General features: G+C 36.2%; 1 protein-coding gene across 1 annotated transcript in view; it reads left to right on the forward strand.

Moving 5' to 3' along the window:
• The window catches only part of LOC131075639 (M phase phosphoprotein 10), a 76,028-nt gene extending 66,515 nt beyond the window's left edge, over window positions 1-9,513 (forward strand). Inside the window, exons 9-13 of the mRNA XM_058012478.2 lie at window positions 8,291-8,362; window positions 8,475-8,528; window positions 8,623-8,764; window positions 8,860-8,993; window positions 9,099-9,513. Coding sequence (XP_057868461.2) covers window positions 8,291-8,362; window positions 8,475-8,528; window positions 8,623-8,764; window positions 8,860-8,993; window positions 9,099-9,194 — 498 coding nt within the window. The 3' untranslated portion in view covers window positions 9,195-9,513. The remainder of the gene's footprint in view (window positions 1-8,290; window positions 8,363-8,474; window positions 8,529-8,622; window positions 8,765-8,859; window positions 8,994-9,098) is intronic.
• The last annotated feature ends 2,393 nt before the right edge of the window (window positions 9,514-11,906 follow it).

An 11,906-nucleotide genomic window follows, 5' to 3' on the forward strand; every position in this document is an offset into this window, starting at 1 on the left:
TAGGCGGTCAATTGCTTGGTAACCTCCAGCGGTACCATCTTGATCATTGGATTTCTTGGCAGCTTATATGGCTGGTCAAATGTAAGTGAATTTCAAGAATTGGATCTACCAGGCTCCGTACTTCTTTACTAACTTTCTAGCTTCTTGCAACAACCTCTTATGAAGTCCTCCTTGCAATGATCTGGTGATGTACATTGTAATGGTGTCGCTTACCATCTTGAAAGAAGTAGTTTCATACAAGTGCAACTGTGGATAGCACTCATAAAATTTCAGCTGCCTTGGTCCACATCCCATGGGTCCTTTTCTTGGCAATCCATTGAACTTAACCATTCTTGCCAGCAGATAAATAATATACGAGCTCATATAAAAAGATTGAGATTGCTTTAAATTCTTCAACTGCTAGTCCAAGCTGTGGCTGATTGTCTTTGTCCGATTTATCAATCCTTCAGCATCCATCATTTCGCCCACGAAGTAAAACATCCAAGGTTTAAACATGAAGGCTTGCAGACATCCCATGATTTTGCTCAACATCAGCACAAGGTTGGCATACTCTTGCTTAAAATCTATGCTGGTGATTTGCTTAGGTAACTTGGAAATATGTGGTTTTGGCATTTGCATCCATACTTTGTTAATTATTTCGGCACATCTCTTGAAGCCATCATCGTACATCATCGTTGTTATCTCTTTGCTCTTGTATGTCATGGATTGGTATGCTGGAATACCAAAAGTTTCTCCAATTGCTTCAGCTGAAAGGTTGGCCAGGAGTTTGCCATCTGGTGCCAAAATTGCCCTTATTTCTGCGTTGTAATGCTTCACACCAGTGTTCCACGGGCGTTGGGGACGGGCTTCAGGGATGGAGGGACAAAGGGATTAAGTTTTGGGGACGGGTTTCATGGACGGGGGGACGTGGGCCTGGGGGCGGGGGGAATGCGTCCCTGTGGAACATTGCTTCACACACTCCATAATCAGCTCAGGGCACTGGATGACTAGAGGGAAGTCGATAGTTGCAAAAATTCCACTGCTGACAAACTTTGTAGCAATGGCTAACGGAGGACATCCAACTGTTCCATAAACTCTTCTTCTGAATTCTCCCAGGTGGGTGTCACTGACCTCTTTCCACTTCAAAATAATCTGTGATTCTGGAAGAAATCCTCTTTATTCATTCTTGATTTATGCTTGCCGGGAGCTGTTCACAACCTTATTGGATTCGGCCATTCTTGCAAAATAAAATAATAAACATTAGATTCATAATAAAGAAATTCAATAAAAATCCGTCGAGGAAGGAATTCTAGGTTGCGATTCCAGACTTGAATAAAATAAAAGCTCCAAGAATGAGAACTTCTGGACAATAATAAAACTTTTGCTTTTGACTTTTCTCCATTTCTCTCTAGCTTCCAATTTCTCCAAAAATCATTGTGAGAAATGAATTCCAAAATGTCGTTTAAATAGAAGTCTCCCACTAAGCTGTTATGTTGGTGAGGGGTTAAAATTGACAGTTGCATTGATTTTCTTTAATCATGCATCACGTTTCCTTCGACAACTTGCCATGCAAGCGGACCCCACCATCATTTTGAGTTCAAAAATGGAAACTTATATAAATTTTCGAGTTGTGTTATAAATATGGAATATTCCCTTTGCATGTTGCCAATTTATTTATTAAGAAAATATTTCCATTCCGGGCGCATGAAGATACTTTGAAAGGTTTTCCTTGCAAGAATTTTAACAATTTTGTCCACCTTTGAAGGAATCCTGTATGTTTGGAATTCTAAGAGAGAGAAAATCCTTTAGAGAGATTTTTTGTCTTGAAGGAATTTTTTTTGTGTTCTTGTTCACATCTCATCCTGAAGGTAGATTTTCTGTCAACTAACCATTTTTTCCATGTATGAATAATTTTACCTTGTTCGGAGTTCTGGAGAAAGAAAATTCTCATAGTTAGCCAATTTTCTTGTTCTGGAAATTCTTCGACTTTGACCGCATTTTGCCTTTGAGAGGAAGGAAATTCCTTCATGTCATGATTTCCACACCCAACCTATGAACTTGGGTGCCTTTTGGCTATGTAGAAGGATTTTTAGATGAAGGAGAAATTTCCTCCTTGTAACTATGTTACCTCGAGTTTTCGGGACAGAGGGAACAAGGGTACGGGTTTCCGACACGTTTTTTTTTTTTCCTGAAACAGGGGACGGCTACATATATATATATATATATATATATATATATATAAACCTGACATTTATATATCATTGTAACACAGTAAACATTCATCATAGCAACATAATAACATTTATAAATTAGAATCTAGATTCTAATTCTAAAATCATTGAATCAGACACTTCATAGTCTTCTTTTTCCTTGCTCAGACCAAATTTCAAAATGAAAATAAAAAATCCCTTTCACCTTTCACACTTCACATCTTCACGAATTTTGTATTTCTTCCCTTGCTAAGTGCTGGCGTGAAAGCTCCGCCAATGTTTTTGTTTTTCTTTAAAACTGAGTATGACTTTTATCGATATCATATGATATCAATAATATGGTATTGATAGCTAAGTAAAAATAAAAAAATTTAAGCGCTCAGTTTCTTTCAATATTAATAATTATAAAAAATAAAAAATAATCACTTTCTATCAGCGATTTTCATAAAAAAAAATTTAATTGCTTTCATTAATAATTTTTATAAAAAAAATAATGATAAGTAATTTTATAAAAAAATTGTTTTTTAATTGTGCCTATTGCTGGAAACACTCATCCATCTCCGGGATGGTTAGGGGATAGCTTGGGCGTCCCTGCCGTCCCGGGGATGGTCAACGGTCCCCGAAAAAAGGTTGATTGTTTTCGAGTTTCCGAGATGGCTTCCGAAATTTTTTCAGAGATCAAGGAGGGCTTGGAAACATTTCCGGTCATCCCCAAGTCCCCAAAACGGTTTCCGTTTCCGAAACATGTGCCTTTAAGCTGGAAACGCGTTTCCGAGTAACATTGCCTTGTAATGTTTTTGGCGCCCATCCATGACCTTGGGTGTGTTTCAAGTGGGGAGGAGGAATTTGGTTGAAGGAAGAAAATCCTTCTTAACCTCATTTTAGCGACCAACTACTCCCTTTGAGTGCATTTTCACTAGGATGGAGGAATTTTGGAAAAAGTGAATTTTCCTCCTTGACTTCATTTTGACGCTCTAACTTGACTGGGAGTGCATTTCGCTAGGAAAGTAGGAATTTTGCTTGAAGGAGAAATTTCCTTCTTGTATTGACTTTGGCGCTCAACCACCTGAGTTGGGCGCAATTTCCCTATGATGAAGGATTTCTTGGTGTGGAGGAAAATTCCTCCTTAACCCCATTTTGGCACCCTCTTCTCATCTTGGGCACATTTTGCTAGGTGGGAAGGATTTTGAGGAATTTTGAAAATTCCTTGTCAACATGAATTTGGCGCCCATTCCTCATTTGGAGTGCACTTCAACTATGGTGAAGGAATTTTGCTGAGTTTGGAAATTCTTCCTTGCCTTATGCATTCTACGTTCATCAGATTGAGGAGGATTTCTCATTGAAGGAACACTTTCTTGCCTCGTGATATATTTTTCATGCTTTTACCACTTCAGGAAAGGATTCCAAACTTTGTCATTTTTCCGATCATCTGTCTGCTTTTTCAACTTTCCGGATTTGGGACTTGGATTTTCAGGAATGCTTTGCCATTAGTGTCCTGCCAATTGCCTGAGATAGGCCTGCTAAAAATAGACTTACTAACAATAATTACTTTCAAACATCGAATTAGGGCAAATCAGGATAGGGTGACACTAAAAATAGACACTGCTAAAAATAGTAAGTTTGTTTAAATGCAGAATTAGGCCAATTCGTGATGTAGTGAAACTTACTAAAAATAGTAAGTGCTTAGAATTCGCTCAAATTTCATTGGTAGCTTCCTTGAAGGGTTTTGACTTCATTGCTTTGTTCAGATTTACCAATATCCTAAGCTATTGACCTCAAATCTAAGTCTGAAGGGCAAAAACCCTAAAATAGACAAAACAAGCTCCAGACTCGGTCAAATTCACTCAAAATACTTGTAGACTTGATCAAAATTTGTCAAAACATTTGCAGACCTGGGGAGATTGAAGAAATGACCGCTAAAAGACCCAAAAGACCACAACCAAAAGACCAAGTGGACTTAAAATATAGGGGGTCCCCATTTGGAATGAGGTGATGTGTGATTAGGTCACAACAGTACACAACTAGACGTGGACAAATTTTTCCTTCTAAAGAGATGGGGTAATGGAGGGGTTTATGAAGGCCCTTTGTAAGATGTATAGTGGTGGGAGGCAACCATATTTGAAGAGCAGCGGCTTCAGTTTTTTCGGTTTTCAGCGTCCTACATTCAACAAACCAAAGGTTAGGTGGATAGGGCCATTTTTGCACAAAAAAACCCCACTGTATGGTGGAAATTTCATGGGAAGGACACACTGGATTTAAAAGAACTTCCTATTTATCTACTCTCATGGTTTGCGAGTTCCTCTATTGTAGAGAAAAATTCCACTTGAACAAGAGGTGTGGCTCACCTCCAAACAAGCAAAAAAGCTTCTTGTAGTTTATAGTTCTTTGAGAATTCAGGATTGGCAGACTACTGAGTATTGACAAACTCTAGTAACATGTTGGGATATTGATCGTGAAGATGTTAAACAGATTGATGAGGAGGCGGCACAGTTGGGATTGGTTGGGATTCCATTGGACAAAACACAACTTTAGTGTGAGTGATATAGATAGCTCTTTTATATTGATAGCTTAGATGAGGCATAGTTGCATTTTGAAGTTTGAGACTATGAGTTAAAATTTTAAATTTAACAATGAAATTCTGTTGTTATATAATATTCTACCATTCTCATGATTAAAGTTTCAATTTTTTAAACTGCTGAAATACTGGTGTCATAATCAAATTACAATTTTACTGCTGTTAATATTTATAGCTCTCTCTCTCTCTCTCTCTCTCTCTCTCTCTCCATTTGTCTCTCTCTCTATATATATATCCAACCTCAAAAAATGGCCCTCATACTGCTGTCCCAGAACACGTCCCTTGCCCTCACATCGTCCCCATCCCTGAAATGCCATGTAACATAGGATATATTTCATATCCCAATGTCTTCTTACCTAGTTCTCTAATGTAACTGGTTATACTTTTGATTCCCATTCACCTATCTGAGTCTTAGTGGACATCAATATAATTTTTTGTGACATAATTATTTAGAATGCCACAACATGTGCTGTGATGTGGGAGTCCATGTTTGCATCTTTTAGAGGCACCTCATGACTATTTCATTAAGTGTAGAGGAAACTGGAAAAATAATTTAAACAATTGCAAAGGAAAGAAGGGAGAAAGTTATTGGGTGCTCCTGGGGAAGGTGAAAATATCAATGCGTTGCAATCATTTGTTCCCTCTGCTACCTGTGAAATTGATACCTTTTTTTATCATTTACTTGTATTTTAGCAGCTCATGCAGGCCACTAGAAAATTTGAAACAAATACAAAGACAGAAGAAGCTCTAGATAGTCTCACAGCAAATCTATGGATTCTTTCAAATTCATACCTTAGAACTTGCTAAGCCCTTTAACATGGTCCAAGCTATTGATACTAGCTCATAACTATAACTTCTGTGTGCACAAAGTATAGTTACTAATTGAATTTTCAAAAAAGGTACTTATAATGTAACTTTGCTAGCACATACAATATATAATACATTAGTCATTTTTGGGCTTTGGAAGGAAACTCAAATTATAGTTGAAGAATATAATATTTTTCCCAGCTTTTATGATCACACTATTATAGTAGTCCCCGGGTTCAATATTTACCTCGCATTTAATTTTTACGAGATTTATTCATGTCTTGCATTTAATCTGCTGAAAAGAATGTCGCTGTTCTTTCTTTGGTATACATTCCTGTAATGTCCCCACTTTGAAATACAATTTAATGATAAATGATAATAATAAAATCAAAATTAAAATATAAAAGACTATAATTAAATATAAAAGTTAATGAATGGAAAAAAACATGAAACGAAAAGTTGTGACTCCCTCAAACATGAGATATAAAAGGGAGAAGAGAACCTCATTTGAGGGGATAATATGGGGAATCAGAAGTGCAGATCTGATATAAATAAGAAGTGCAGATCTGAATGTGAAAGGTTGTGTTCCTTTCAAAAGGCAGAAATAATGAAGAGTTGCACTCTTTCAAAGGGTGCTAATGGTGGAAAGGGTGCGTCTCTTGCCAAAGGGGCATACACGATGAAGAGGTGTGACCTCTCCCTCTCATTGGAGGATATAAAAAGGAGAAAGTTTCATTTGAGGAGGACATCCAAGGGAGATCAATTTGAAGAATAATTTATTATTCTCAAAGGGCAGCAATGAAGAGTGATGACTCATTTCTTATGAAGAGGTGTGACTTCCCACAAATGAAGATATAAAGAAGAGATTAATTCAATTGAGAAGGGGGAATTGGAGGAACCATCCATAAGATCAAAGAAGACGGGAAAGGCAATGGATCAATATCTAATATCAGAATTAATAAGGGTGAAAATTAGCAGACTTCGATATTTACAAGGGCAAGATTCAAGGCAATCCTGAAAGGGGACATTACAATTCCCTAACTATTTAGAATGTTGCATTTTTTTGTTTTACTTGGAGAGTCCATCTTGAAAGGAAGCGAAGTGCGGAATAAATGCTTCCAAATGCTAATCTAACATGAGAGATGATGCAAAAAAACTCTTACAAGCCCTTAACTGCTACAAATTAGATAAGCACATTCAAAGTCAGATTTAAACAAATAAACTCAACCCCAGATATACGTGGGAAAACTTTTTTGGGAAAAAACCCACACTCCGAAAGCCAAACTCAATTGTATTATCAGCAACAACCAACAGTTACAGTACAATGCCTGGAGTCAATATTCTTTAGGAGTAAATACAACAAGAAAGAATTCTAGAGAATATCTAGCACATAAAAGCTTTTTAGAAGATATCCAACCTATCATACAAAATACACGAAGAAGCCACATATTTATAGACCTCAACACAAGCGGAAAGTGCCCATGGTTTCCAAAACTAACTCCAACGTCAAGTGTCATAAGCAACTTGTTAAACCCATGACATGTTGCACACAATAACCTCCAAAGCAACAAAGCATAACTCATCCATAACAGGCACCTTGCTATATGCAACACCTACCTCACACCACTATAAATATCAATTGCCAAATAATAACTCTCCATGACTCTTCCACCAAACTAGTAATTGTCCTAGTAAAAAAAGAGAAACCATCATAGTTCCAACATAGCAACCTATAACATTAGACCCCTAATTTTTGGACTTCCAAAGTGGGTGCAATAAAATAAATGAATAAAATAAACATGTTTGGACTCTAAGATAGAGACACCCTAATCTCAACACATCTATCTATCTTCTAGGTTTATTTTTTTAATTCTATTATGAAGGGAGTTTGTCACTATTGGAGTCCATTATTCAACGAGTTGTAGGCCAAAGAACCCTGTTGTGTGTTGACAAGAATGGAGAAAATAAATTATGTTTGAATACTCCACTTGAAAAGTTGGCCACATGATTCATTGGTTGAAATCATATTTAACTATTTTAGGCATTTTTACAAATTATCGTGTGTAAAGACATTCTCACAAATCATCAGGAGTTCAAACTTTTGCATGTTTCTTAATGTTAGGATGTTTTCTCTACACTAATAATGGTTTTGCAGGCCACTAAAATAGATACCGACTTACCTCTTGTTAAGGATTTCAATCCGTGTTAAGGTTCCAACTTCCATTTGTCTGTGATGTGTGAATATGACTCAATACTAAACCTGCACTGTCAACAATTATGAGACAAGGGAGGCTTTCGAGGCACTCAATGCACCAATAATATGCCATTCTGGAAGTTTTCTATGGGCCACAACTCCCCAGATTGAATCATTAGGAATCTTTTGCTTTCTGGTACTGACAGCAAACACTGTAATATTTGAATATGTTCTACGTGGGTTCTCTTCCCATCAAATTATTGACTTTTGTTCTATTCTTAATTTCAAGCTACTATGAAAGATCACCGTATATGCCTTTTTGTGCATTCCAATTTGTAAGTAAAAAGGAAGTCATCTTTCTTGCCGTGAAGTTGAATGCTTGCGGAAACATGCTGGTTGTTTGTTTATAGCCTGGACTCATTAGTTATTTTGTGTAAGATTCTCAATGGTTTAATCTGGGTAATTGGTGCTGTAGAAGTAAGTATTTTGCATATAAGTGTTTAAAGGTGCCGTTTTGATTTTCAGGCAGCTCTTTTGTTTAAGAAGCTATGTGTGAAGTTGGATGCGCTTTCTCATTTCCACTTTACTCCAAAACCGGTATGTGCTATCCCTGTGTGTTTGCTTCTCATTAGCAACTTCATGAAACCGTTTTAAGGATACATATGTCTGCTATATGAATTAATATGCAAATTACGTTGTTCTTGTACAGGTGATCGAAGATATGTCTATACAAGCAAATGTTCCCGCACTTGCCATGGAAGAGGTTGCTGATTGATCTTTATCTCTGCTAGCTATTAGCAGCTGAAAGAAACTAATGGTCTATGATAGTGCTAACAAATTTTTATTTCTATGGATAGGTTGCTCCTTTGGCGGTATCAGAAGCATCTATGCTTGCACCTGAGGAGTTGTTTGTTGGTGAAGGGGTTGTTAAAGAAGAAGCTGAGTTGACCCAAGAGGATAGGAAACGTTTGCGAGCAAAGAAAAAGCGGAAGCTCAAAGGTATTTGATCTGTTGTGTGGCATATGATATTTGTCACATCAGTCAGATAACAAATACGGAAAACGCTTCTGACACATTTTTCTTTTGATGTATAGCTGTGAAAGCAAACAAAGAAGTTGAAAAGAAAATGAGGATACGGTATAAGGGTAATGACGAAGAGAAAGGATATCAAAAAAGTAAACAAAAAGATCAAAAAAGTGCTAAAACACACTATGGGAAGTCATCCAAGGTAATGAACTTTTTTGAGTTCTCTGTTTTTAATATAATTTCTCTTAATATTATAGAACGGTTAGATTTTGCAGGTTCTGAGTAATTACTTGCTTCTTTTGTTTAGGTCTTTGCTGAACTTGATTTGGTAAAGGACAAAGTTGGACCAAAGTCATCACAGAAAAAAGCAGATGTGCCACATCCATCCTTCTTGAAGTTATAGAGAAACGAATTTTGACTATCGGCATCTTTAGTAAACTGTCCTCGATGATATGAAACGGATTAAACTTTAGGAAATTGCCATTTATTTGTGCAACCTGAGTGTAATCTTAATTGAAATGCTTTTTGGGAGTCTGGTTTTGCTCCATTTTGGCAGCCTCACTTGGAGTATGATATTTCCACTAATCACATTCAAGATACTATGACACTGGTCTATTGTATTGCGATTTTGTGGAGTCAACAATTTTGACTTTGCAGAGTAATGTCCCCGATCAATGTTTTAATATTTAAGAAGGAAAGTTCATGACTTTGTTTTGTAAGTATATTGTGAGTTGTAATCTACAGTGACAGTAAGGGGTGGAGCGTAATGGCATGACCACATTGACAAAAATTCAAAATCATATGAAACTATTAAAAATCACATGAAAATATAATATTTACCATACTTTTTAAAACAACAATAAAACAAAGGAATTGTCAAAAATTAAGAACTATTATTTATTTTTTTATTTTCAACAAAGTGTATTAAAATTACTGTATTTGTGTGCAAGTTTGTATTCATTGAGTGTAGTAAATATGCAGTTGAAACTTGAACCTATAGATAGGTTCAATGGGTTGATGAAGATTTTTCCATGGCTACCAGGGAGCACCTCTTCCAACCCTCAAATTTTTGTATCAACAGGTGTTGTTATTTTTATTTAAATATTTATATACACATTCTCCTAGAGTTAGATTTATTAATATTGTTTTTTTGAATATTTTTTTAACAAATAAAATTAAAAATGTTTTTAATGCGTCAACCTTGTGCTTTTAGTCTAAACTAGACTGTTATTAATGGCTAGTTAGTTAAGAAGTGTGCTTCTCTATACACGTCGAATAGTGTATTCTGTGAATGTAATGATAATGTTATTTTTTTTGCTTACCAAGAACTGAGGATTTACTTTATCTTCTTTGGATTTTAAACACCGCTTCAGACTCGTGGTTATTTTCCTCATTAGAAACTAAATCAATGAATGAGCAATTTTTTTTTCCACTGGTTGATTTAGAATACACATTTTGATAGAAGGCATCTCTTATTTAAAACAATGTTTAGATTTTCAAAATGAAGAGCCCGAAAATTTTTCCCACACCCAGATCTTCAATAAATATGAACTTGTGAGTACGACCCACTATGAAGTTGAATATGAAGAGTTTAAATAAAACACACATAACCTTCTTGATCACGAGATAAGGATCAGATGCATTACCATAGCAACATTTCATGACTAAAAATAGAGATGATTTCATGCATATTCATACAAAACAAAACTACAGTTAACAACTTCATCCAAATTCTATTTTTAGAGCTCTAATATTCCAACGAAACACAATAAAATCTTCAAATTTGCAGCACATTTCTGTTCTACATTTCTGGCCCACATTTGCGGCACAATTCGGACAACCATGAAGATGCAGAAATCAACAGTTGTTTTGCGGCACAATTCGGACAACCATGAAGATGCAGAAATCTTCAACAGTTGTTTTGCGGCTCAATAAAGTGAACTGTTTTAAACTCAATGCTCTCACAAATGAGATCTCTATTTTGGCAAGGAACAGACATCGTAAATTCACACGTTCTCTGTTTTGGCGAGGAACAGACATCGTAAAATTCACACGTTATTCCATGGTCACATTTTCACAGCCTCATAACTTACCATACTAAATACAAATCAAATCGTTTTTACAACAATGTGAACGATCCACTCTGACATTTCGTATGATAACTGGTTGTGGCTTTGAGTGTCTGATGAAAACTCGTCTGGTTATAAGTTCACGTTTTATAGCTTAGAGATGACACCCACTAAAAACAATGAAATACTAGAGAACCTCCATCTCTTGAAAACTCTGTTTGAAGATGAAATACTTGTGAACTTAGAACCAGCCCATCTGAGCTCGTTGATGGAAACTCAATATGGTTCTAATGGTTCTAAATGCACAAGTTTTATTAGACTGTTTGCCCATAATCACACGACGTTTCATAGCCCCTAGGCTTCATCATAAACTTTCACTTTCACTACCCTAATTTTAGTTCTCATGGATGAACTAAAAATGGAAATCAGTTTAAGTTGTACCTAAGCTCAATACGTTGCCAATTTATTTATTTAGTTTTTTGATTGATAAAGGCAAGAGATTTATATTAATAATAAAGTTGCTTTTATAAAATTTAAACAAAAAAGGTCCTTGCTGACTCGGATGATGGCTGAACCACAAAAAAACAAAACAGTTTAGCCACCATGAGCAAGCTGACTCGGATCTCTAACATTAGACATTTTTCAGATCAACATGATCTGAAATGTTATCCAAAATATCGTCAACTATAGGAAATTATATACAATTGCTCAACCCAGAGGGTTCCAAGCAATAAACCAGAACTTAATCATATAGCTATAGATAAAATGATATAGAAAACTCAAAACCTCAAACAATTTGAAATTTCCAAAATTGGCTTTATCTAGCTTGAAAAAATGGTAGGGGCCCAGTCGACTATCTAGCCAAAGTTGAAGCCATCCCAAAAAATTGTGGGATTTGGGCTGGAAAAAGTCTCCTTTAGGACCTTCCTTTCTTTCTTTCTTCTTTGTTCCATTCTCCCTCTTGGGAGGGAGCCTCTTGTGTTGAGAAAATCCCATGCCCAACACCCTATCCTTGATGGTGTCCTCACTCCTACTTGAAGAACTCG

Source organism: Cryptomeria japonica, chromosome 8 (genome assembly GCF_030272615.1).
Source record: "Cryptomeria japonica chromosome 8, Sugi_1.0, whole genome shotgun sequence".
Lineage (NCBI taxonomy): Eukaryota > Viridiplantae > Streptophyta > Pinopsida > Cupressales > Cupressaceae > Cryptomeria > Cryptomeria japonica.